The 25579-nt window shown below is 40.8% G+C and overlaps 1 protein-coding gene across 1 annotated transcript in view; it reads left to right on the forward strand.

The window, feature by feature from the left end:
- Positions 1-25579, forward strand: part of LOC101610564 (zinc finger protein 709-like) — a 77360-nt gene that overhangs the window by 49428 nt on the left and 2353 nt on the right. Inside the window, exons 2-3 of the mRNA XM_045143726.1 lie at positions 24441-24567; positions 24947-25007. Coding sequence (XP_044999661.1) covers positions 24441-24567; positions 24947-25007 — 188 coding nt within the window. The remainder of the gene's footprint in view (positions 1-24440; positions 24568-24946; positions 25008-25579) is intronic.

The following is a 25579-nucleotide window of genomic DNA, read 5'->3' on the forward strand; positions in this document are numbered from 1 at the left end:
TTGAGAGCAACAGACAGAGAGGAAGGGGGGCAGAGAGGGAGGGAGGGAGGGAGGGAGGGAGAGAGAGAGGGAGAGAATGGACGCGCCAGGGCCTCTAGCCACTGTAAACAAACTCCAGATGCATGTGCCCCCTTGTGCATCTGGCTAACGTGGGTCCTGGGGAATCAAGCCTTGAACCGGGGTCCTTAGGCTTTACAGGCAAGCGCTTAACCACTAAGCCATCTCTCCAGCCCCGAAAACTTTTAAGTTAATCCATTTTACCACTGGCAACCCAAACCTTCTTTAGTTTAAGTCCCATAACCTTTCCATATCATTTTTATATCTTTTTAATAGCATGCCTTACAATAATCTTTTACCTTATAAAGTCTTTTCTGATTGCAAAACACATCTCTTTTTGTAGAAGCAGGATTAGAATTTGGTATACAAATATGTCTGTTATTGTAGTAAGCATGAACAAGCATGTTGTCAAAAACATTGAGGTTAATTATTTTGAATATATTGTAAACCTAGATTTAATAATTTAACATCATCTTAAAATACATGAGCATCAGAACATTTAATGACCATAAGCATTGGAATAATTAATGACCACAAATTTAGTCATACATAAGGACAGGCTACATGAAACATAGAACATGTAACATGACATGGTTGTAGAACATTAGACATGACAACATGAAACATGGAGAGATACCCTTTTAAGATTTTAGTTTTGTTTTATATTGGTGAGGACTTAATTTTAACAGGGCAACAGCCAGTGGTGTGAATTTAAAGTTGACTTTTTTTTGGTAGCTTGTAAGGAAAAGAAGGGGGAAAGAGAAAAGAAAGAAAAAACCCTAGAAGCTGCTTAGTGGTTTTAACTTTTAGCAAGAAGAAAGAAATTAGATATCCATATGTAGAAGTAAAAGAGGCCCAGTAAAGACAGGAGTGTCTTTAAGAGGGCAGAGTTTGTATTCGATTTAGTGAGATGGCTTGAATTTGGAGTGAGAGAGACAATGGCAAGGCATAGCAAGATGACAGAGCTATATGTGAGAGATAGAGTTTTAGAAAGGGCACAATTTTAGAGGGTTTCTGGTGACAGAGGAGAATTTAGTAGGTAGAACAAGAAGTACAAAGGGAAGGGCAGGAATGGAGGGCCATGAAGCCCTGAAGGTAAGGAACCTTACACCACTTGCCATGCTTCCTGAGGAAGTTTTTAAGATCAATAAGAATATTAATATCAAAAGTACCAAATTTAGGCCTGTGGTAGCCATTATCTAAGGAATTTGTGGCCAAATTTGAACAGAGAGCCAGAGTAATTTGGCAGGTAGGAGTTCAGGAAGTTTGAGTTCCTTTAAATTGGCCTTGAGACATGTCATGGAGTGTCTTTTAGAACAGATAATTTAGGGCCCATTTTGGAGGACAAGGACTAGAGTGGTCAATCCTGCCACCAGGGACTTCTCCCAGGCTCAGGGAAGGCAAACTAAATCCAAGGATTAGGAGGGAGAGGAGGGAGTATCCCTGCACTTATAATGCTTGGGGTGTCCACTGGAACAGTACACAGAAGGCACCCAGAATCTCCGATCGTCTCCAGACCAAAAACTGAGAAACTCACAGAGTTTTTAAGGTCTGGGGTGGGCTGTCTCCACTATGAATACCTTGACCTGAAGTTGTACTTTGATGAGGGTATGAATGCAATGGATCACATGGTGAGAGGCCTCTAGTCTAGAGTTCAAAAGTTCGGTGGGAGAGGGTGAAAGAAAAAGAAAAGGAAGAAACCCCCAGGTATCAAGCAGGAAAGACTGGAAGTTTCAGGTCACAGGTGGCTGTTTAGTTCAGAGTAGTGAGCACAGTGAGTTTTATGTCCCTGAGGGAGTGAAACATTGGCAGGGAGATAGAGAGGAGAGAGAAAGAGAAAGGTAGTATGTAGCCAGAAAGACCCAGAGGGCTTCTATCTGAGCCATGGCACCAGAATGTAAGGAAACTATGAGAGAAAAGCAAAAGAGAATGCAGGACTTGATCTCTACAGACAGTTTATTGAGAGAAACAATGAGGGGCAGCAGCCTTCCTGCGGGGATGAAGGCTGAAGCACTGAGTCAGGCTGGGCTTCAGACTTAGAAGGAAAAACACACTGTACCAGGTGTAGTGATAAGGAACTTGCTGTTTGTGTTCTTGTTCAGAATAGGCTTCTTCAGCCAGGATTGTGTAAAGGAAAATGCCCAGACCCTTTCTGGTCCTTCAAGGCCATCTGAGCTAAGGGGAGTAAGTACATCAATCAGGGGAGCTGGGCTGAACTCCTCTGTTGTTTCTTTATGGCCTTCTAGCCTTAGGGATAGTTATTAGGTCTTTAATTCCCTTTGACTTTCAGGGGAAGCTATTAACCCTTCACTTTTCCCCCAGAAAGCATTCAGGAACCATCTCCAGGTCCAGTGCTGGTTTGGTTTGCTGGGCTAAGCTAGGTGGCCTTCCCATGTCAGGCAGCACAGAGCGACTTGACCTCTCTTCACCTCACTGGAAGGAGGCAGCAGCAGCATCTGCCCTTAAACTATAATTTTTAAGGAGATTTTCACTGCTCTTCCAGGCCACACTTTATTTCCACCTGTATTTACAAATTTAAATATGCCATCTAACTAGTCCAGTTTTTTTTAATTGGTTAAAATATTTTTGGGCTGGGGAGATGGCTTAACAGTTAAGACACTTGCCTGAAAAGCCAAAGGACACAGGTTCAGTTCCCTAGTATACATGTAAAGCCAGAAGCACAAGGGGGCACAAGTTTCTGGAGTTTGTTTACAGTGGCTAGAAGCCCTAGCATGCACCCCCACCTCTCTCTCTCAAATAAATAAAAGAAATATTAAAAAATTATCCATGGAAGCCGCCAGACTCGGCTCCAGCTGCAGGAAAAGCCAGATGCGCGGAGCTTCCACTCACACCGGAGCTTTCCACAACTCAAGAAATGTGAAGGGACAGCAGCAGTGACCAACGGAGGAGCAGACCATGAGGTAGAAGAACACGTGGAACAGCGAGAAAACTAGAGTAGCTGTGGCTCCCTCCCCTCCTCCACCGCCTGTGCCCAGCTTCAGTGAACAGACCAGCGGTCCTGGGACCCTGCCACGCCAGCTTGAGCTGACGTGGGACCCAAGCAGGAGCAGAGTCTGGCAGCAACATCAGCGGCTCTGGAACTGGTAACAGCGGCCCCAGCAGCAGCAGCAGACCCAGTAGCAGCAGCAGCAGCAGCTTCAGTGGCAGCAGCAGCAGGGGACCCAGCAGCAGCAGCTTCAGCAGCACCAGTTCCACCAGCAGGTGTGCTGATCTGCAGGGTCACAGTTGCCAGGCTTGGTTTGCCCTGCAGGAAAAGCCAGTGCCCAGCTACAGAAATAAGAACAGCAGCCTGACGACACAGACAGCAACTTGACTGAGACCAAAATCATCCAAGGTAACTGGGCTTGCACCAGGGAAGGGTCTCACTTGGTCACAAGCTGACTTGGATCCCTCAACAGACCAGAAATCTTAACCTCTTTGTTGATAGAGGATCTGGTTCTTATCTGGTTCTCTTGCATACATTCTTGGGGCTGTTTTTGATTGAATGTATACAGTGTTTAGTTAACTTTTAGAATCTACCTGTATTTTATTCCACTCAACCTACTTGAATACTCCCACAGCAGGGAAACTCAACCACTAGGAACACCTTTGTAGATACTCTGAGAGTCTTAAGAGCCACACCTAACACCTTAAGCTCCTACCCTGAAAATATATAACATCAAATCAATTGATACAGCTAAGAATACGCAGCTAGCAAGAAAATCCAAGCATTAACTTAATCCAAGATGCAAAAATATATACATTATAACACAAGAAACACTAAAAAGCAAGACGATATAAATCCACCTAACAGAATTAATGCATCAGAAATGACCTCCAGTGAACGATTTAGAGGAAATGCCTGAGAAAGATTTCAAAAGAATGATTGTAAATATGTTCAAAGAAGTCAGAGAACAAATCAAAGGAGTCAAAGAGGAACTTAAAGAGGAAATCAAAGGAATCAAAGAAGATGCAGGACACCAATTTCATGAAATAACGAAGGCAATACAAGACATAAATAAGGAAATAGAAATAATAAAGAAAAACCAGTCAGAATTACTAGCAATGAAGAACACACTTAACGAAATAAAAAACTCTGTAGAAAATCTCACCAGTAGAATAGATGAAGGAGAGGACAGAATATCTAAGTTAGAAGACCAGGTGGCAGGTCTAATGCAGTCCAATAAAGAGAAAGACAAACTTATAGAAAAGTCTGAGTGGGAATTTCAAAATATTCGGGACACTATGAAAAGATCAAATATAAGAATTCAGGGCATAGTATAAGGAGAAGAATTCCACTCCAAAGGTATAGTAGGCATCTTCAACAAAATCATAGAAGAAAATTTCCCCCAACTTGGAAAGAGATGCCAGTGCAGATACAGCAAGCCTTTAGAACCCGAGCCAGACAAAACCTGGAAAAAGGGCTGGAGAGATGGCTTAGCGGTTAAGTGCTTACCTTAGAAGCCTGAGGACCCTGGTTCGAGGCTCAGTTCCCTAGGTCCCACGTTAGCCAGATGCACAAGGGGGCACACATGTCTGGAGTTCTTTTGCAGTGGCAGGAAGCCCTGGCATGCCCATTCTCTCTCCCCTTCTATCTGTCTTTCTCTCTGTGTCTGTCTCTCTCAAAAAAATAAATAAAAAATGAACAAAAAATATTTTTTGAAAAACCCTGGAAAGAACCTCTCCTCGCCATATTATAATCAAACTTCCAAACACACAAACCAAAGAAAAAATATTGAAAGTAGTGAGAGAGAAAAATCAAGTTACCTACAAAAGCAAGCCCATCAGGATGACAGCAGATTATTCAACACAAACTTTAAAAGCCAGACGGGCTTGGAGTGATATATTCCAAAGTCTGAAAGATAACAACTGTCAACCAAGGTTACTTTATCCTGCAAAGCTATCCATTCAAATAGATGGAGAAATAAGGACATTCCATGGAAAAAGCAGGTTAAAAGAGTATTTGAAGACAAAACCAGCACTACAGAAAATATTTGATAGGATCCTCCATGCTGAAGAAAAGGAAAAGCACACATATAAGGAACCTAGAAAAAAACAAGTAATACTCAAATACTAGTTAACACAAGAGAGCACAGGTAGAACCGGAACCACACACACAAAAAAAAATGGCAAACATAAATACACACCTTTCAATAATATCTCTTAATATCAACGGCCTCAATTCCCCAATGAAAAGACATAGGTTTGCAGACTGGGTTAAAAAGCAGGATCCTACAATTTGTTCTCTACAAAACTCACCTTTCTACAAAGGATAGACATTATCTTAGGGTGAAAGGTTGGAAGATGGTGTTTCAAGCAAATGGGCCTAGAAAACAAGCAGGGGTTGCTATCCTAATATCTGACAAGGTAGACTTTAGTCCAACATTAGTCAAGAAAGAAAAGGAAGGTCACTTCATATTGATTAAGGGCACACTCCAACAGGAGGACATTACAATCCAAAACATATATGCACCTAACATGAGGGCTCCCAAATTCATCGAACAAACACAATTAGAACTAAGGTCACTGATAACACCAAACACAGTGGTGGTGGGTGACTTTAATACCCCAGTCTCATCAACTGACAGGTCATCCTGCGAAAAATAAACAGAGAGGCATCTGGATTAAATGAGGTGATAGGAGGAATGGACCTAAGAGATATATACAGGACATTTCATCCAAATGCTGCAGAATATACATTCTTTTCAGCAGCACATGGAACATTCTCTAAAATAGACCATATTTTAGGACACAAAGCAAATCTTAACAAATTCAGGAAAATTGAAATAATTCCTTGCATTCTATCTGACCACAGTGGAATTAAATTACAAATCAGTAGCAAGAAAGGGTATAGAGCATACACAAAGTCATAGAAACTAAACAATACACTACTAAATGATGAATGGTCCAATGAAGAAATCAAGAAGGAAATCAAAAAATGTATAGAGTGCAACCATAATGAGAACACACCATATCAACAATCATTGGGACACAATGAAGGCAATTCTAAGAGGTAAATTTATAGGCTTAAGTGCCTATATTAAGAAATTAGAAAGGTCACAAGTAAACGACCTAATGCTTCACCTTAAAGCCTTGGAAAAAAGTAAAACGCAAACCAAAAATCAGTAGACGGGAAGAAATAATAAAGATTAGGGCAGTAATTAATGAAATAAAAAAAAATTCCAAAGAATTAATGAAACAAAGAGTTGGTTCTTTGAAAGGATAAACAAGATTGATAAACCCTTAGCAAATCTGACCAAAAGAAAGAGAGAAGAGAAACAAATTAATAAAATCAGAGATGAACAAGGTAACATCACAACAGATTCCAGAGAAATTCAAAAAATCATAGGGACATACTATAAAAGCATATACTCCACAAAGTATGAAAATCTGAAAGAAATGGATGATTTCCTAGACTTATATGACCTACCTAAATTAAATCAAAATGAGATTAATCACTTAAATAGACCTATAACAAACATGGAGATCTGAACAGTTATCAATAATCTCCCAAGAAAAAAAGCCCAGGACCACATGGATTCACTGTTGAATTTTTCAGACCATTAAGGAAGAGCTAACACCATTGCTCCTTAAGCTTTTCCAGGAAATAGAGAAAGACGGAATTCTACCAAACTCCTTCTATGAGGCCAGCATCACCATGATACCAAAACCAGGCAAAGATAGAAGAAGAAAAAGACCAATCTCCCTCATGAACATAGATGCAAAAATTCTTAACAAAATATTGGCAAACATATATGAAGGCTACTGATTTCTCTGTATTTATTTTGTATCCTGCTACATGGCTGTAGGTTTTGATCAGCTCTAACAGTTTGCTAATAGATTTTTTAGGGTCCTTTATGTATAGAATCATGTCATCTGCAAATAATGATAACTTGATCTCTTCCTTTCCAATTTGTATCCCTTTTATGTGTGTCTCTTGCCTTATTGCTATGGCTAAGACTTCCAAAACTATATTAAATAAAAGTGGGGACAGTGGACACCCTTGTCTTGTTCCTGATTTTAGTGGAAAAGATTCCAGTTTTTCCCCATTTAGTAATATGTTGGCTGTAGGCTTGTCATAAATAGCCTTTATTATATTGAGATATGTTCCTTCTATTCCTAGTCTCTGTAGGACGTTTATCATGAAGGGATGTTGGATTTCGTCAAATGCTTTCTCTGCATCTAATGAGATGATCATGTGATTTTTCTCCTTCAACCTGTTTATATAATGTATTACATTTGTAGATTTGCATATGTTGAACCATCCCTGCATCTCTGGGATAAAGCCTACTTGGTCAGGGTGAATGATATTTTTGATATACTCTTGTACTGTGTTTGCCAATATTTTATTGAAAATTTTTGCATCTAACAACAAACACACAGAGGATGAAATCAGAGAATCACTCACATTCACAATTGCATCAAAAAAAAATAATGTACTTTGGAACAAACCTAACCAAGGAAATAAAGAATCTCTACAATGAGAACTTTAAAACACTCAAGCGAGAAATTGCAGAAGACACTAAAAAGTGGAGAAACATACCTTGTTCCTGGATTGGAAGAATCAATATTCAGAAAATGGCAATCTTACCTAAAGCAATCTACACATTTAATGCAATCGCTATCAAAATTCCAAAGGCTTTCTTCATGGAAATAGGAAAATCAGTCCAAAAATTCATTTGGAATCACAAAAAACCTGGAACATCTAAAATAATACTGAGCAACAAAATTGAGGCTGGTGTTATCACCATACCTGATTTTAACCTATACTACACAGCCCTAGTAACAAAAACAGCATGGTACTGGCACAAAAACAGACATGTAGATCAGTGGAACAGAATAGAGGACCCAGATGTAAGCCCAAGTAGCTATAGCCACCTGATATTCGATAAAAATGCCAAAAATACTCATTGGAAAAGAGACAGCCTCTTCAGCAAATGGTGTTTTGAAAACTGGATATATATCTGCAGAAGGATGAAAATAGATTCTTCTCTCTCACCATGCACAAGAATTAAGTCCAAATGGATTAAAGACCTTAACATCAGACCTGAAACCCTGAAACTGCTAGAGGAAAAAGTAGGGGAAACCCTTCAACATATTGGTCTTGGCAATGATTTTCTGAATACAACCCCAATTGCTCAGGCAATAAAACCACAGATTAATCACTGGGACCTCATGAAATTACAAAGATTTTGCACTGCAAAGGACACAGTGAAAAAAGCAAAGAGGCAACCTATAGAATGGGAAAAAATCTTCCCCAGCTATGTATCTGATAGAGGATTAATGTCTAGGATATACAAAGAACTCAAAAAGTTAAATAAAAAGGAAGCACACAAGCCAATCACAAAATGGGCTATGGAGCTAAAGAGAGCATTCTCAAAGGAAGAAATACGAATGGCATATAAGCATTTAAAAAAATGTTCCATGTCACTAGCCATCAGGGAAATGCAGATTAAAAGTACATTGAGATTCCATCTCACTCCTGTCAGATTGGCCACCATCATGGAAACAATGATCATAAATGTTGGTGGGGATGTGGGAAAAGAGGAACCCTTCTGCACTGCTGGTGGGAATGCAATCTGATCCAGCCATTGTGGAAATCAGTGTGGAGGTTCCTAAAACAGCTAAAGATTGATGTACCATATGACTCAGCTATAGCACTCCTAGGCATATATCCAAAGGACTCATCTCATTTCCTTAGGAATGCTTGCTCAACCATGTTTATTGCTGCTCAATTTATAATAGCTGGGAAATGGAACCAGCCTAGATGTCCCTCAACTGATGAGTGGATAATGAAGATGTGGCACATTTATACAATGGAGTTCTACTCAGTGGTAAAGAAAAATGAAGTTATGAAATTTGCAGAAAAATGGAATGATCTGGAAAGGATTATACTAAGTGAGGTAACCCAGGCCCAGAAAGCGAAGTGGGACATGTTCTCTCTCATATGTGGATCCTAGCTACAGATGACTGTGCTTCTGCGTGAGAATGAAAATACTTAGTAGCAGAGGCCAGTAAGTTAAAAAGGAGACATAAAGGGAAGAGAAAGGAAGGGAGGAGGGTACTTAATAAGTTGATATTGTATATATGTAAGTACAATGATTGAGATGGGGAGGTAATAGGATGGAGAATGGAATTTCAAAGGGGAAAGTGTGGGGGGTGGGGAGTGAGGGAATTACCATGGGATTTTTTTTTATAATCATGGAAAATGCTAATAAAAATTTTAAAAATAAAAAAAAATATTGACATGCTAAAAAAAAATTAGAAAGGTCACAAGTAAACGACCTAATGCTTCATCTTAAAGCCTTGGAATAAGAAGAACAAGGCAAACCAAAAATCAGTAGACGGGAAGAAGTAATAAAGATTAGGGCAGAAATTAATGAAATAGAAACAAAGAAAAAAAACAATCCAAAGAATTAATGAAACAAAGATTTGGTTGTTTGAAAGGATAAACAAGATTGATAAACCCTTAGCAAATATGACCAAAAGAAAGAGAGAAGAGAAACAAATTAATAAAATCAGAGATGAACAGGGTAACATCACAACAGATTCCAGAGAAATTCAAAAAATCATAAGGACATACTATAAAAGGATATACTCCACAAAGTATGAAAATGTGAAAGAAATGAATGATTTCCTTGATTTATATGACCTGCATAAATTAAATCAAAATGAGATCAATCACTTAAATATACCGATAACAAACATGGAGATCCGAACAGTTATCAAAAATCTCCCAACTAAAAAAAGCCCAGGCCCACTTGGATTCACTGGTGAATTTTACCAAACCTTCAAGGAAGAGCTAACACCATTGTTTCTTAAGCTTTTTCAGGAAATAGAAAAAGAAGGAATTCTAACAAACTCCTTCTATGAAGCCAGCATCACCCTGATACCAACAGCTAGAAGAAAAAAAGAAAATTACAGTCCAATCTCCCTCATGAACATAGATGCCAAAATTCTCAACAAAATATTGGCAAACAGAATACAAGAGTATATCAAAAAGATCATTCACCCTGACCAAGTAGGCTTTATCCCAGAGATGCAGGGATGGTTCAATATACACAAATCTATATATGTAATACATTATATAAATGGGTTGAAGGACAAAAGTCACATGATCATCTCATTAGACACAGAGAAAGTGTTCAACAAAATCCAATATCCCTTCATGATTAAAGCCCTACAGAGACTGGGAATAGAAGGAACATATCTCAATATAATAAAAGCTATTTATGACAAGTCTACAGCCAACAGATTACTAAATATGGGAAAACTGGAAGCTTTTCCACTAAAATCAGGAACAAGACAAGGGTGTCCACTGTCCCCACTTTTATTTAATATAGTTCTGGAAGTCTTAGCCAGAGCAATAAGGCAAGAGACACACATAAAAGGGATACAAATTAGAAAGGAAGAGATCAAGTTATCATTATTTGCTGATGACATGAATCTATACATAGAGGACCCTAAAGACTCTACTAGCAAACTGTTAGAGCTGATCAAAACCTAAAGCCATTGTTGCAGTCCTGTTCACATTGCTGGTAGAAATCACCCAACCAAGAGCAGCTTCTGGGAAAAAGAGATTTATTTTGGCTTACAGGCTCGAGGGCAAGCTCCACGATGGCAGGGGAAAACGATGGTATGAGCAGAGGGTGGACATCACCCCTTGGCCAGCATAAGGTGGATCACAGCAACAGATGGGTGTGCCAAACACTGGCAAGGGGAAACTGGCTTTAATATCCATAAGCTGGCCCCCCAAAATACAGTCCTTCCAGGAGGCATTATTTCCAAAATCTCCATCCGCTGGGAACTTAGCATTCAGAAAACCAAGCTTATGGGGGACACCTGAATCAAACCACCACATTCCGCCCCTGACCCCCATAAAGTGATATCCATACATGATGTAAAATACAATGCATTCAGTCTGACTTTAAAAGTCCCCATAGTTTTATCAATCCTAATGATGTTCATGCATCCCCATAGTCCAAGATCTTTTAACTGAGCCATAATACCAACAAATAACCTCAAAGAACCCATAGTGGCAGAGAATAAATATTCACACTGCAATAGATGGCATTGGGCATAGCAAAGAAACATTCAGCAAACATCAAACTCTGTAGCTTCAAGTCCAGCAACTCTAGCCAGTGACAAATCTCCAAGTCCGATAATTCTAACCAGCAACAAGTCTCTGGCATTCCAATTCTGCCCCTCCAGCTAGGCTACTCACAGTCCTGGAAAACTTCATTGGGGCCGGCAGGTCTTCGGCAGCCATCTCATGGTCCTGGCATCTCCACTGGGTCTCCACTGCAAGCCACGGTTCATCCTCATGGCCCCATGGGGTCTCTATGCAGGCAAGCAGCAAACCTGCTTCACACTGCCCATGGCCATTTCCAAAACACAAGACCGTGTGGCAAACTCAATGACCCTCTTTCCAGCATTTCTTATACTCCATGATACCAGGTAGGGTGCCAATTTGTTAGTCCAGGGGTGATTAAAGCAGACTTTGAAGAACAGGACCCCTTGAGCACTCAGGCCCCTTCAAAAGAGTCTACATTCTTTTTGTTGCCCCAGTACAGATCAGCTTGCCCAGTCTCAAAGGTTGTAATCTTTCAGTTGCAGCTGAACAGGCAACAGTTCACCCAAAGGTTTTTCTTTCTGTGCCATATCCCTCTGCACACACCAGTTCATTTCTATGCAAAGCAACCCTGCACAACTTCTCAGGACACGGGAATAAGAGCAAGCTTCTCACACAAACTGCTAGCCCAGTCCAAGCACAGCTCTTTCTCACCCTCATGAGCCAAACCTCACAGTCCATACATCTTACTGCCTTCAGGTCTTTCAGCTCTGACCAGGATAGACCATCAAGCTGTACTTACAGCACTGCAAAGCATCTCTTAGGCCAAGGTTTCAAATCCTCCCACATTCCTCTTGAAAATCAGCTCCAAACGGCCAAAGCCACACAGTCAGGTGTCTAGCAGCAATCCTACTCCTCGGTACCACATTGCTGTTGCAGTCCGGTTCGCATTGCTGGTAGAAATCACCCAATCAAGAGTAGCTTCTGGGAAAAAGAGATTTATTTTGGCCTACAGGCTTGAGGGGAAGCTCCACGATGGCAGGGGAAAACGATGGCATGAGCAGAGGGTGGACATCATCCCCTGGCCAACGTAAGGTGGACCACAGCAACAGGAGGGTTTGCCAAACACTGGCAAGGGGAAACTGGCTTTAATACCCATAAGCCTGTCCCCAACAATACACTCCCTCCAGGAGGCATTAATTCCCAAATCTCCATCAGCTGGGGAGCTAGCATTCAGAACACCTAAGTTTATGGTGGACACCTGAATCAAACCACCACAGCCATGTAGCAGGGTACAAAATAAATACAGAGAATTCAGTAGCCTTCATATATGCTAACAACAAACACAGAGGATGAAATCAGAGAATCACTCCCATTCACAATTGCATCCAAAAAAATAAAGTACCTTGGAATAAACCTAACCAAGGAAGTAAAGAATCTCTTCAATGAGAACTTTAAAACATTCAAGCGAGAAATTGCAGAAGACACTAGAAAGTGGAGAAATATCCCTTGTTCCTGGATTGGAAGAATCAATATTGTGAAAATGGCAATCTTACCAAAAGCAATCTACACATTTAACGCAATCCCTATCAAAATTCCAAAAGCATTCTTCATGGAAATAGAAAAAACAATCCAAAAATTCATTTGGAATCACAAAAAACCTGGAATATCTAAAATAATACTGAGCAACAAAAATAAGGCTGGTGGTATCACCATACCTGATTTTAACCTATACTACAGAGCCATAGTAACAAAAACAGTGTGGTACTGGCAAAAAACAGACATGTAGATCAGTGGAACAGAATAGAGGACCCAGATGTAAGCCCAAGTAGCTATAGCCACCTGATATTCAATAAAAATGCCCAAAATACTCATTGGAGAAAAGACAGCCTCTTCAGCAAATGGTGTTGGGAAAACTGGATATATATCTGTAGAAGGATGAAAATAGATTCTTCTCTCTCTCCATGCACAAGAATTAAGTCCAATTGGATTAAGGACCTTAACATCAGACCTGAAACTGAAACTGCTATAAGAAAAAAGTAGGCGAAACCCTTCAACATATTGGTCTTGGCAAAGACTTTCTGAATACAACCCCAATTGCTCTGGCAATGAAACACAGATTAATCACTGGGACCTCATGAAATTACAAAGATTTTGCACTGCAAAGGACACAGTGAAAAAAGCAAAGAGGCAACCTACAGAATGGGAAAAAATCTTCGCCAGCTATATATCTGATAGAGGATTAATATCTAGGATATACAAAGAACTCAAAATGTTAAATAATAAGGAATCAAACAAGCCAATCACAAAATGGGCTAAGGAGCTAAATAGAGCATTCTGAAAGGAAGAAATATGAATGGCATATAGGCATCTAAAAAATGTTCTACGTCACTAGTCATCAGGGAAATGCAGATTAAAAGTACATTGAAGAGCCGGGCGTGGTGGCGCACACCTTTAATCCCAGCACTTGGGAGGCAGAGGTAGGAGGATCGCTGTGAGTTCAAGGCCACCCTGAGACTACAGAGTTAATTCCAGGTCAGCCTGGACCAGAGTGAGACCCTACCTCGAAAAACAAAAACAAAAACAAAACAAAACAAAAAAAAAAGTACATTGAGATTCCATCTCACTCCTGTCAGATTGGCCACCATCATGAAATCAAATGATCATAAATGTTGGCGGGGATGTGGGAAAAGGAACCCTTCTACACTGCTGATAGGAATGCAATCTCTTGCAGCCATTGTGGAAATCAGTGTGGAGTTTCCTAAAACAGCTAAAGATTGATGTACCATATGACCCAGCTATAGCACTGTTAAGCTTATATCTGAAGGAATCATCTCATTTCCTTAGAAGTACGTGCTCAACCATGTTTATTGCTGCTCAATTTATAATAGCTGGGAAATGGAACCAGCCTAGATGTCCCTCAACTGATGACTGGATAATGAAGATGTGGCACATTTATACAATGGAGTTCTACTCAGTGGTAAAGAAAAATGAAGTTATGAAATTTGCAGAAAAATGGATGGACCTGGAAAGGATTATACTAAGTGAGGTGACTCAGGCCCAGAAAGCCAAGTGACACATGTTCTCTCTCATATGTGGATCCTAGCTACAGATGATTGGCCTTCTGCGTGAGAATGAAAATACTTAGTAGCAGAGGCTAGTAAGTTAAAAAGGAGACATAAAGGGAAGAGAAAGGAAGGGAGGAGGGTACTTAATAGGTTGATATTGTATATATGTAAGTACAATGATTGAGATGGGGAGGTAATAGGATGGAGAATGGAATTTCAAAGTGGAAAGTGTGGGGGAGGGAGGAAGGGAATTACCATGGGATATTTTTGTATAATCATGGAAAATGCTAATAAAAATTTTAAAAAATTATCCATTTATGAGAGAGAGGTGGGAATCATTCAAGCACCTTAATCAGCCATCTCGCTACTCTTGGTCCTGGTTTTGGCACCTTGAATAATGCAGGGATGTGAGCCATGAAGTGCAGGCATTTCCAGAAGCTGCTGAGCTTTAGGAATGTGAAGCAGGGCTGAAATTCCTTTATGGAGATCCAGTGAGTTTATTACTGTATGGAGGTATGCAGATGAATTGTGGGTTTTAGTCGAACCCAAAGAGATGCCTCTGTAAATGAACCCCAGATAGATGCATGTGCCAGATTGTAGAACTAGCTTTTTATGTGGTAACTAGGGAATACTGTTAGGTTCTGTAGATAAGCATCCTAACTGCTAAACCATCTCTCCAGCCCAAATTGAAGCTTGCCTTCCTTGCTTTCTTCCTTCCTTTGGTTTTTCAAGGTAGGGTCATGCTGTAGCCCAGGCTGACCTGGAATTCACTATGTAGTTTCAGGGTGGCCTTAAACTCACGGCAGTCCTCCTACGTCTGCTTCCAGAGTGCTGGGATTAAAGGCGTGCACCACCACACCCAGCCTACCTCATATATTAAATTTTTTTCTTTTATTTTAGAGAGAGTGAGGGAAACAGGACAGAATTGGCGTGCCAAGGCCTTAGCCACTGCAATTGAACTCCAGACCCTTCATCACATAGTGGGTGTGTGCAACCTTGCACTTTCCTTACCTTTGTGGTTCTGGCTTTTGTGGATGGTCTCTCCAGCCCACCTCAGGTATTTTTGACTAGACTTCCTACTTAGTCTTCAGCAGGTGGAATCCTGCTGGAGTAAGTGTGTCACTGTGAGGCAGGTTTTGAGTCCAGCCATAGGGTGTTTAGAGTCAGCTCATGCTTGGTGGTGGCTGTTGTCTCTCTGTTATGCATATATGAAGTGAGACCTTCCACTAAGATGAAACTTCTTGAATCTGTAAACCTGAAATAACCCCTTTCCTCCCATAAGCTTCCTCTGGCCAGGTGTGTGTTCCAGCAATGAGAAAGTAACTGCAACAGGGTCTTGAGGTTCTTGTGTTATAAATTGGAAGAGTTGACAGCCACAGACTAGAGGGTAAACTTTAGAGATTTTATTAGATCAAACGAAGGTAAAATGAAAGACTGTAAAGAACTCATAGCCAAGTGTGGTGGTGCATGCCTTTAATCAATCCCAGCACTCAGGAGGCAGAGGTAGGAGGATTGCCATGAGTTTGAGGCTACCCTGAGACAACACAGTGAATTCTATGCCAGCCTGGACCAGAGTGAGACCCTATCTCAAAAAAAAAAAAAAAAAAAAGAACTCATGACCATGACCATGAGAAGACAGGAATAACTTAATGCCAGGTTGGTGTTCTTGTGTCTGCCTCATTTAAGGCAGCATTTCTCACTCAAATTCTTTTCTTTAAAATATTTTATTTATTTATAAACAGAGAAAGAGTGAGAGCAAGCCATGGACTCTTATAATTAAAAACAAACCTCAAATGTATGTGCTACTTTGCACATCTGACCTTACATGGTATTGCAGTTAACTTGGTGTTGCTGGCAGAAATCAACTGATCAAGAGCAGCTTATAGGAGGAAAGGGTTTGGTTTGGCTTCCAAACTTGAGGGGAAGCTCCATGATGGCAGGGGAAAATGGGGCAGGAAGAGAGGGTGGATATCACCTCCTGGCCAACATCAGGTGGACAACAGCAGCAGGTTAGTGTGCCAAACACTGGCAAGGGGAATCTGGCTATAACACTCATAAGCTCACCCCCAACAACACACTGCCTCTAGGCAGCTCCAATTTCCATATTGCCACCACCTGGGGACTTAGCATTCAGAACATGTAAGTTTATGGGGGACTCTGGAATCAGACCACTACATATGAGTTCTAGTGTATTGAACTTAGGATGGCAGGCTTTTCAATAAGTGCCTTTAATCCCTGAGCCATCTCCCCACCCTTCACTCTAGATTCTTGTTCTGTTCTTTTTTGCTGGCCTTGCCTTGAGCTTGAGCTTCTGGGATATTTTCCCATCTCTTGGCTGACCTTGAGTTCCTGGCAGATACCCCCACCTCATCCTCAGTGCTGAGATTAAAGTCTTGCATCAGTACCATTCTGTTGGCTTACTCTTCTATGAGAAAATTCCCCAAGAATTTGCTTTAAGCATCCCAGTGCTTAGTATGCCTGAGATTTTGGGTGTGAGCTCTAGCCTGATGTATAAGAAAAGTTTGTGGACTTCTTAAAGTGTTTAGTTAAATCTTTCAAATTTGTTTACATTATCTACATTATATTGATAATTCTGTATGAGACAGTGGAATATAGTTCATTTTTTTCATTGCAGAACAATGTATCTGTTGCAATCAGGTTCACAGTGCTGGTAGAAATTACCCAACCAAGAGCAGCTTGTGGGAAAAGGATGTTTATTTTGGCTTACAGGCTCGAGGGGAAGCTCCATGATGGCAGGGAAAATGATGGCATGAGCAGAGGGTGGACATCACCCCCTGGCCTACATAAGGTGTACCATAGCAGCAGGAGAGTGTGCCAAACATTAGCATGGGGAAAGTAGCCATAACACCCATAAGCCCACCTCCAAGAATACACTGCCTCCAGTAGTGTTAATTCCCAAATCTCCATCATCTGGGAACCTAGCATTCAGAACACCTAAGTTATGGAGGACACCTGAGTCACACCACCACAGTATCCTTTCTTGTTTATATTTGTTGCTTTTCTTGTTGCTGTGACAAAATCAACTTAAGGAAGGATGGGCTTGTTTTGGCTCAACATTTAAGGGTTCAGTCCATCATGTTGTGGAGGAGAGGATGTCAGGAGTATTAGTCAACTGGTCAGTTGTGTCCATGGGAAGTAGAGATGTTGGTGTTCTGCTCACTTTTTCCTTTTCATTCATTGAGATACTAGTTGATGGGATGATGCTATCCACAATCAGCATGGGTCTTCCCTTCTCTATTAACCCTTTCTGGAAGCATTCATAGACATACCCATAGCCATGTTTCCATGAAGATTTCTTAGTCCCATCACATTGACAGTAAAGATTAACTTTCACAACTGCACTAATTTCCAAGTTAACATTCATACATATCCCTTTTAATCATAACATTCTACCTCCAGCCCCTAAATTGTCATTTAAATATGTCTCATTTATTTATTTGTGAGCAGACAGAAAGAAAGGGAAAGGAAGGATGATCCAGGGCCTCTTTGCCTCTGCAAATAAAGTTCATATCCATGTGCCACTTTGTGTGTCTGTCTCTTTGTGGGTGCTGTGGAATTGAACTGGGGCTGGAATGCTTTGCAAGCAAACACCTTAAACCACTGAGCTATCTTCCCAGCCTGTTCATTTTATTTTATAATGCAGAATACATTAAAAATTCTCTCTCTCTCTCTCTCTCTCTCTCTCTCTCTGTGTGTGTGTGTATGTATGTAATTGCTATGGCATATGCTTGTTGATCAGAGGACAACTTCAAGGTGTCTGTGTTCTCCTTCCAGCTTCTTTGTGACCATATCTCTTTCTGCTGCAGATGAACCCCATTTTGCATACCCTTAAACTTTTGGTTCTACTTGCTCCACCACCCACTGTTGTAGGCACATTGAAATTACAGGCACATGTGCCTTGTGAGTGCTAGAGAACTGAACTTGGGTTAATAGGCTTTGAAAGCAAATACTTTTAAACACTGAGCCATCTCTCCAGTCTGAAAAATTAATTTTGTTTATTTCTAAAATTTTCTATTTTCTTTACTAGTCCCAACACTGTTGAAAAGTCCAAAATGTCTTGAGTTAGAACACAATCTCTTAACTGTGAGCTTAAAATCAGAACACAAGTTAGACATTTACAGTATACAATGGCTCAAAGTAAACGTTCTCATTCCAAAAAAAAGGATTGGGACATAGCAAGGAGATACTGAACCAAAGCAAGACGTCAAATCCAGAACTCCATACTCAGAATCTGGAGTTTCTGATGGAATCACCTGAGCTCCAGTGTGCTTTTGTAGCCACTCCCCTCCAGCTCTGTTGGCTCTGTTACAAGCAGCACAGATAGGATCCACTTCATGTCTCTGTTATGGATGGGGAGAGATATTTCCTCCTTCTTCCTTCTGTGTTTCCTGTGCTCCCAGCCATGGCTACACTGTCAGTTCTTGTGTTCCTGGAGGAGTAGAATTCACACTAGGCACAGGTAGATTGAGCATACAATCAAAATTTACTTTTAGCAGATGAGAGCAGAGGCAGAAAATACTCCGTCCAAAGTGAGGGGCGGACCAGGCTGTGTGGCAATGGCAAGGTCTACTTGTACCATCTCAATTTCCCTTGGCCACCTCTGGGGCAATCTGATGTGTCTTCTTCCTGGAATGCACTTGTGCTTTCTTAGAAGTCATCCTTACCCATGATTCAGTGTGTTACAATTTGATACAAGAATATGGAGGGGGGCTGGCGAGATATCTTAGCAGTTAAGGTGCTTGCCTGCAAAGGCTAAGGACACAGGTTTGATTCCCCAGTATCCATGTAAGCCAGATGCACAAGGTGGCACATCATTTGTCTGGAGTTCCTTTGCTGTGGCTAAAGGCCTTGGCACATCTATTCTCTCTATATCTGTCTCTTTCTCTCTTGTAAGTAAACAAACTAACTAACTAACTAAAATGAACATGGAGGGGGTGCTGAGATGACTCAGTGGGTAGAACATTAAGCCCGAGTTCTGTCCCTAGCACCCACACAAAAAGCTGGGCATGGTCATGCATGCCTGTAACTCCAGACTGAGAGGGTAGAGACAAGAGTAACTCTGGGGCTCACTGGTCATGTAGTTTAGCCAAAAATGCCTACCTTCAGATTAAGTTAGAGATCCTGTTAGGTGATGGAGGAAAACATTTGATGCTCTCCTTTGGCTTTCTGTATGTGTATTTGGGGCACACCCCTAAACACACATAATCCCCCCCAAATATTTATAAAGGTGTAACTACCCACAAAGTCAGTAAGTTTACTGAGGGAAGGGGCACTGGTATCTTGTACATTCTTCTCAAGGGGGTGGGGTAATTAATAATCAAGGGATCTGGACCCTGAAAAGACCTGTTTCTTTTTCCCCAGATCCCTGTCCTTCCTCTTATCTAATACTTTGACTGGCTCATGCCCAGTTGCAAGCCTTCTTATTTATCTCTTTCTCTGTTGTTATTCTTCAGTTTCTCAATTTCTCTGTTGTTATTCCCAACACCTGTGACTCTCCTCAACATACATCCCATGGTCTTGGTATCTCTAAAATCCTAGGGTCTCCATTGTAACTTAGGCCTCACCTTCACAAAATGGTCTCTTAGTACCTCATTGCAGGAACTGACTCTCTAATATATTACCTGGCATCAGTGGTTCTATGGAACCTTGATACAAGTCTCTGTGACCTCCTTAGAGTTCTAGCTTTCATGTCTGCAAAACCAATACCATATGGATGATGCTGCCAAGTTCTACTTTCTCCTTAAAATGTAGCCTGGCCCCTTTGGACTATACTTATAGCAGCCTCTGAGCCTTTGATGCTGAATCTGTAACTCTTCATGGCATTTTAAGTGTAGGCTTTCTCTTTTACATTCATTTCCATTTTCATAGACATTGCAGTCAACTTGAAGTTGTTGGGATGAGCTTCCAGACTAGGCACAAGTTATGGGAGGAAGGGACTTTATTTGAAATTTATAGACCCAAGGGAAGTTCCATAATGGCAGAAGAAGCTGGTTTCCTTTCACAGGTCAATGCACAGAGAAAAACCCACTACCAATAACAAAAGCAAGTGCACTCCAGGAACCCAGGCAGAACTCAGGTACTTTGCATACCTTTAGATTGGAATTCCAGGTGTGCCCCCATAACTTAGGGCTGGACCCTAGGATCCACCCATAGTGACACCTCCTCCAGCCCAGTTGCTGGAAATCCAAGAAGCTTTAATAAAACATCTGAATCTTTCTTTTTGGTTGGGGGGACACTCATTCAAACTACCATAACAGGTTAGAGCCTTAGATGGATGGAGTCATTCCATCAGTCTACCTGATTTTTTAAAATTTTTGTTCATTTTTATTTATTTAGTTGAGAGTGATAAACAGAGAAAGAATGAGAGAGAGAGAGAGAGAATAGGCATGTCAGGGCCTCTAGCCACTGCAAATGAACTCCAGTACGCCCCCTGTGCATCTGGCTAACGTAGGTCCTGGGGAATCAAGCCTCGAACCGGGGTCCTTAGGCTTCACAGGCAAGCTCTTAACCCCTAAGCCATCTCTCCAGTCTCTTATTTTTTTTTTAAGAGAGCTAATGCATTTATCAGTTACAGTTGCCTTGTCTGTATCTTTTTTAAAATTTTTGTTTGTTCATTTTTATTTATTTATTTGAGATCAACAGACAGAGAGAAAGAGGAGATAGAGAGAGAGTGTGTGGGGGCGCACTAGGGCCTCCAACCGCTGCAAAAGAACTCCAGACACATGCGCCCCCCTTGTGTATCTTCCTAATATGGGTTCTGGGAAACTGAGCCTCAAACCAGGGTCCTTAGGCTTCACAGGCAAGTGCTTACTTAACCTTTAAGCCATCTCTTCAACCCCTTGTCTGTATCTTTAAATTCATCTTCACTTTCCTCACCAAACCACACAGTTTTCCTATGACTGCTTACTGTCACTGTAGACCTGGATGTGAGAAGTAAGCAGTAATGAAGGCACAGCCTGAATGCTATTCTGTCCCAAATTTCCTCCGCCAAAAAAATTATTCCATTACTTTTTAATCCAGCCTCAAGTTCTCAGGACATAGGCAGAATAGTGAGTTTATTTGCCAGAATGTGACTGGAATGGCTTCTAGTCCCAAAAGAGTCCATGCTACTTTTATGAACTATGCCTCCATTGTGAATGTTTCTCTTCAGACTCTGGTCTTTCAAACTGGTTTGCAGTGTAGACCCTATGACATGTAGATATACCGGGATTGTGGAATGGCTGCCATGGAGAGCAGCTGTCTTGAGGTTGGCAACACCGCAGCTGAAGCGGCAGACTTGGAACTCCCTGGTTATGGATGTTGAACTTGGAACTGCAGGAGTTTTTGTTTAGCTGCTGGTTCTTGATTTTGCACTGGTTCAGTCTTTCCCTGTTACACCTTTTTGCAATGGAAATGCTTACTCTTTACCATTGTGTGTTAGAAGTGTGTAACTTGGGTTTTGATTTTACAGGGCTCACCAATAAGAGAAGTCTGGAATCACAGATGAGAATTTAGACTTTTTGTTTGTTTTGTAGGGTGTCACTCTAGCCTAGGCTGACCTGAAACTCACTTTCTATCCCAGGCTGGCCTCAAACTCACAGAAATCCTCCCACCTCTGCTTCGTGAATGTTGGGATTAAAAGTGTGTATCATGCTGGGCGTGGTGGTGCACGCCTTTAATCCCAGCACTTGGGAGGCAGAGGTAGGAGGATTGCCATGAGTTCAAGGCCACCCTGAGACTACATAGTTAATTTCAGGTCAGCCTGGGCCAGAGTGAGACCCTACCTCAACACCCCCCCCAATAAAAAGTGTGTGTCACCACACCCAGAATTAGGGTCTCTCTCTTTTACTTTACTTTATTTTATTTTTTTAAATTTTTTTTTAAATTTTTATTTATTTATTTGAGAGCGACAGACACAGAGAGAAAGACAGATAGAGGGAGAGAGAGAGAATGGGCGCACCAGGGCCTCCAGCCACTGCAAACGAACTCCAGACGCATGCGCCCCCTTGTGCATCTGGCTAACGTGGGACCTGGGGAACCGAGCCTCGAACCGGGGTCCTTAGGCTTCACAGGCAAGCGCTTAACCGCTAAGCCATCTCTCCAGCCCTACTTTATTTTTTTTATTTTTGGTTTTTCAAGGTAGGGACTCGCTCTAGCCCAGGCTGACCTGGAATTCACTGTGTAGTCTCAGGATAGCCTCAAACTCTCAGCGATTCTCCTACCTCTGCCTCCCAAGTACTGGGATTAAGGGCGTGTGCCACTACACCCAGCTTTTTTTTTTTTTGAGGTAGGGTCTTGCTCTAGCCCAGGCTGACCTGTAGTTCACTATGTAGTGTCAGGCTGGCCTCAACTCATAGTGATCCTTCAACCTTAGCCTCCAGAGTACTGGGATTAAAGGCATGTGGCACCATGCCTGGCTAGGGTCTCTCTCTCTCTCTCTTTTTTTTTTTTTTCCTATTTTTTTGAGGTAGGATATCACTCTAACCCAGGCTGACCTGGAATTCTCTATGTAGTCTCATGTGGCCTTGAACTCATAGCAATCCTCCTACCTCTGCCTCTCAAGTGCTGGGATTAAAGGCGTGTGCCACCATGCCCGGCTAGGGTCTCTTAAATAGTCTTATCAAGTACATATAAGGCTGGTGTCACTTCTTCCTTCTCATTTGTATCCTGTTTCTTTCTTTCTATTTTCATATTGCTTTACCTAAGACTTCATTTGTTATCCTAAGTAGCTAATGAAAGAGTGGACACCCCTGTCTTTTTCTAGAACTCAGTGGGGATGTGTTGTTTTTCCCCAGTTAACATGATATTGGCTTTGATTTGTTTTATATAGCCTTTATTATGCTGTTATATGATCCCTTCATCCTTAGTTCTCTAGTGTTTTTATAATGAAGGGTTGTTTTATTTTGTGAAATGTGAGATGATCAAGTTATTTCTGGACTTTAGTCTACACATTGATATTACATTTACTGATTTCCATATATTTAGCCATCCATCCACTGTATTCTTCTAATGAAACCCACTTAATTGAGGTGAAGGATAATTATGATGTATTCCTGAATTCAATTTGCAAGAATTTCATTGAGGATTTTTACATGTAAGTTTATTAGGTGTCATTGTCTATAAGTTTTGTTGTATCTTTGGTATTGTTGAAAGTCAGTAATGCTTTAGGTCCATTGTTAAGGGTCTTAGAGGAACATCTGCTCTGGTATCATAGCTTCTGTGTGCTAAAAATAGTTGGGAAACAGCTGCAAGGCTCATAACATAGGGCTCTCTGATGGTACTTGTGCCTGTGTTCCACCTTATAGGAAACCTCATAGCTGCTTCAAATTGACAGGGAGAAAAATGATTAAATCTGATAATATGATATAGGCAAGTTAAAATGAATACTTTGGTAATAGAGTATTACCATTCCACCAGTTGTATTTGACTTCTCCTGTTGACCTAGTCCCAATTGCATGTTGTTACAGTTAAACTTCCAGACTTCCAGTTTTTATGTGTGTTAAAAGAAGAAAAATGTTACAGTATATATGTGTATATGTACATACACATGTGTGCATTTATTAAATCTTACACATCTTTGACTCTGAATTTCATGGAATGATCTGTGATCTTGTACATAATAATGCAGGAGAGGGTCTTGGAACATGACTCAGTGGTTAAAGGCACTTTCTGAAAAAGCTCTATCAACCAGGTCCAGTTCTCCAACTCCAGTAAAGCCAGATGCAAAAGTCACACACACACACACACACACTTTTTAAAAAAATATTTTTATTTATTTTAAGTTTTTTTTTGTTTTGTTTTTTGTTTATGGCTTTTTGAGGTAGGGTCTCACTCTGGCCCAGGCTGACCTGGAACTCACTATGTAGTCTCAGGCTGGCCTTGAACTCATGGCAGTTCTCCTACCTCTGCCTCCCGAGTGCTGGGATTAAAGGCATGCGCCACCACGCCCGGCTCACACACACTTTTTGATACAGAAGTTACAATTTTTCTCCCAGGGAATTGCTGTTTTTAAAATGAAAAAATATTTTTAATTTGCTTAGGCAGTGTCATTGGAGACTAGTAAGACCGGGAATTATCATTTGTAATAATGTCCATGTATTCATGGAGTTGGTAAATTTGTGAGCAGTGAATATGGACAGATTTGGCATTCTGATGACCATATTATGATCACAAAATCATGTAAACTTCTTTATGATCTGTGTATTGCTTATCTACTCTTTACATCTATATCTGGGATATTTCAGGACTCACTGGTCTTTGAGGATGTGGTTGTGAACTTTAGCCAAGAGGAGTGGTCTCTACTGGATGCTTCCCAGAAGAAACTATACAGAGATGTGATGCAGGAAACATTTACTAACTTGGCTTCTATAGGTAAGAATAAAATTATTTTTGCAGTTTATTATTTATTTATTTATTTATTTTTGTTTTTTGTTTTTGAGGTAAGGTCTTACTCTAGCTCAGGCTGACCTGGATTTCACTATGTAGTCTCAGGGTGGCCTTGAACTCATGGTGATCCTCCTTAGCTCTGCCTCTCCAGTGCTGGGATTAAAGGCACACATCACCATGCCTGGCTCTATTTTTGCAGTTTAATTGCAAAACAAAATTTCTTGCATATTAATGACTCTCTAAGTTTTAGCATGTGGAAAAGGAATATTTAGCTAAGTAAGCACAGCACATGATCAGCTCAACATGGACTCAAGAATCAGTAACTTGTGTAATTTGTAATGATTTTTCTTGGTCTTCATTTTAGGGGAAAATTGGGAAGATGTAAACATTGAAGAATACCATAAAGCCCAGGGAATAAATCTAAGGTGAGTTGTACTCAAAAGAGAAACTAGTCCCATAAGAGAATCTTAGTATGTCATGAGATTAAAAGAAAAAGAAAAAACAATTTGTCTGTGGTTTTCACCAAACAGATTTTAAAAGTGACATTGTTGGGCTGGAGCAAAGGCCTAGCAGTTAAGGCACTTGCCTGCAAAGCCTAACGACCTGGGTTTGATTCCCTAGTGCTCACATAAAGCTAGATACACAAAGTGGCACATGCATCTGGAGTTCATTGTAGCAGCCGGAGGCCCAGCCATGCCCATTGAGTTTCTTTCCTTTTTGTTTGTTTTTCTTCTCTCTGTATCTATCTCTCTGCCTGAAAATAAATAAATAATTTTTTAAAAAGTGACATTGTTATTTAATATTTGATGATTCACTCCCCTCTAAGTGTTCTGTGTATTAAGTAACTATGGTATTAAGAAACTATACATGAGCTGAGGAAATGAATCAGTGGTTAAAGTTGCTTGCTTACAAATCTGGATTTCTTAGTTCACAATCCTCAGCATCCACATAAAGTCAGATGCAAAACGTTGCACAAGCATCTGGTATTTGTTTGCAG

This window comes from Jaculus jaculus, chromosome 2 (assembly GCF_020740685.1).
Source record: "Jaculus jaculus isolate mJacJac1 chromosome 2, mJacJac1.mat.Y.cur, whole genome shotgun sequence".
NCBI lineage: Eukaryota > Metazoa > Chordata > Mammalia > Rodentia > Dipodidae > Jaculus > Jaculus jaculus.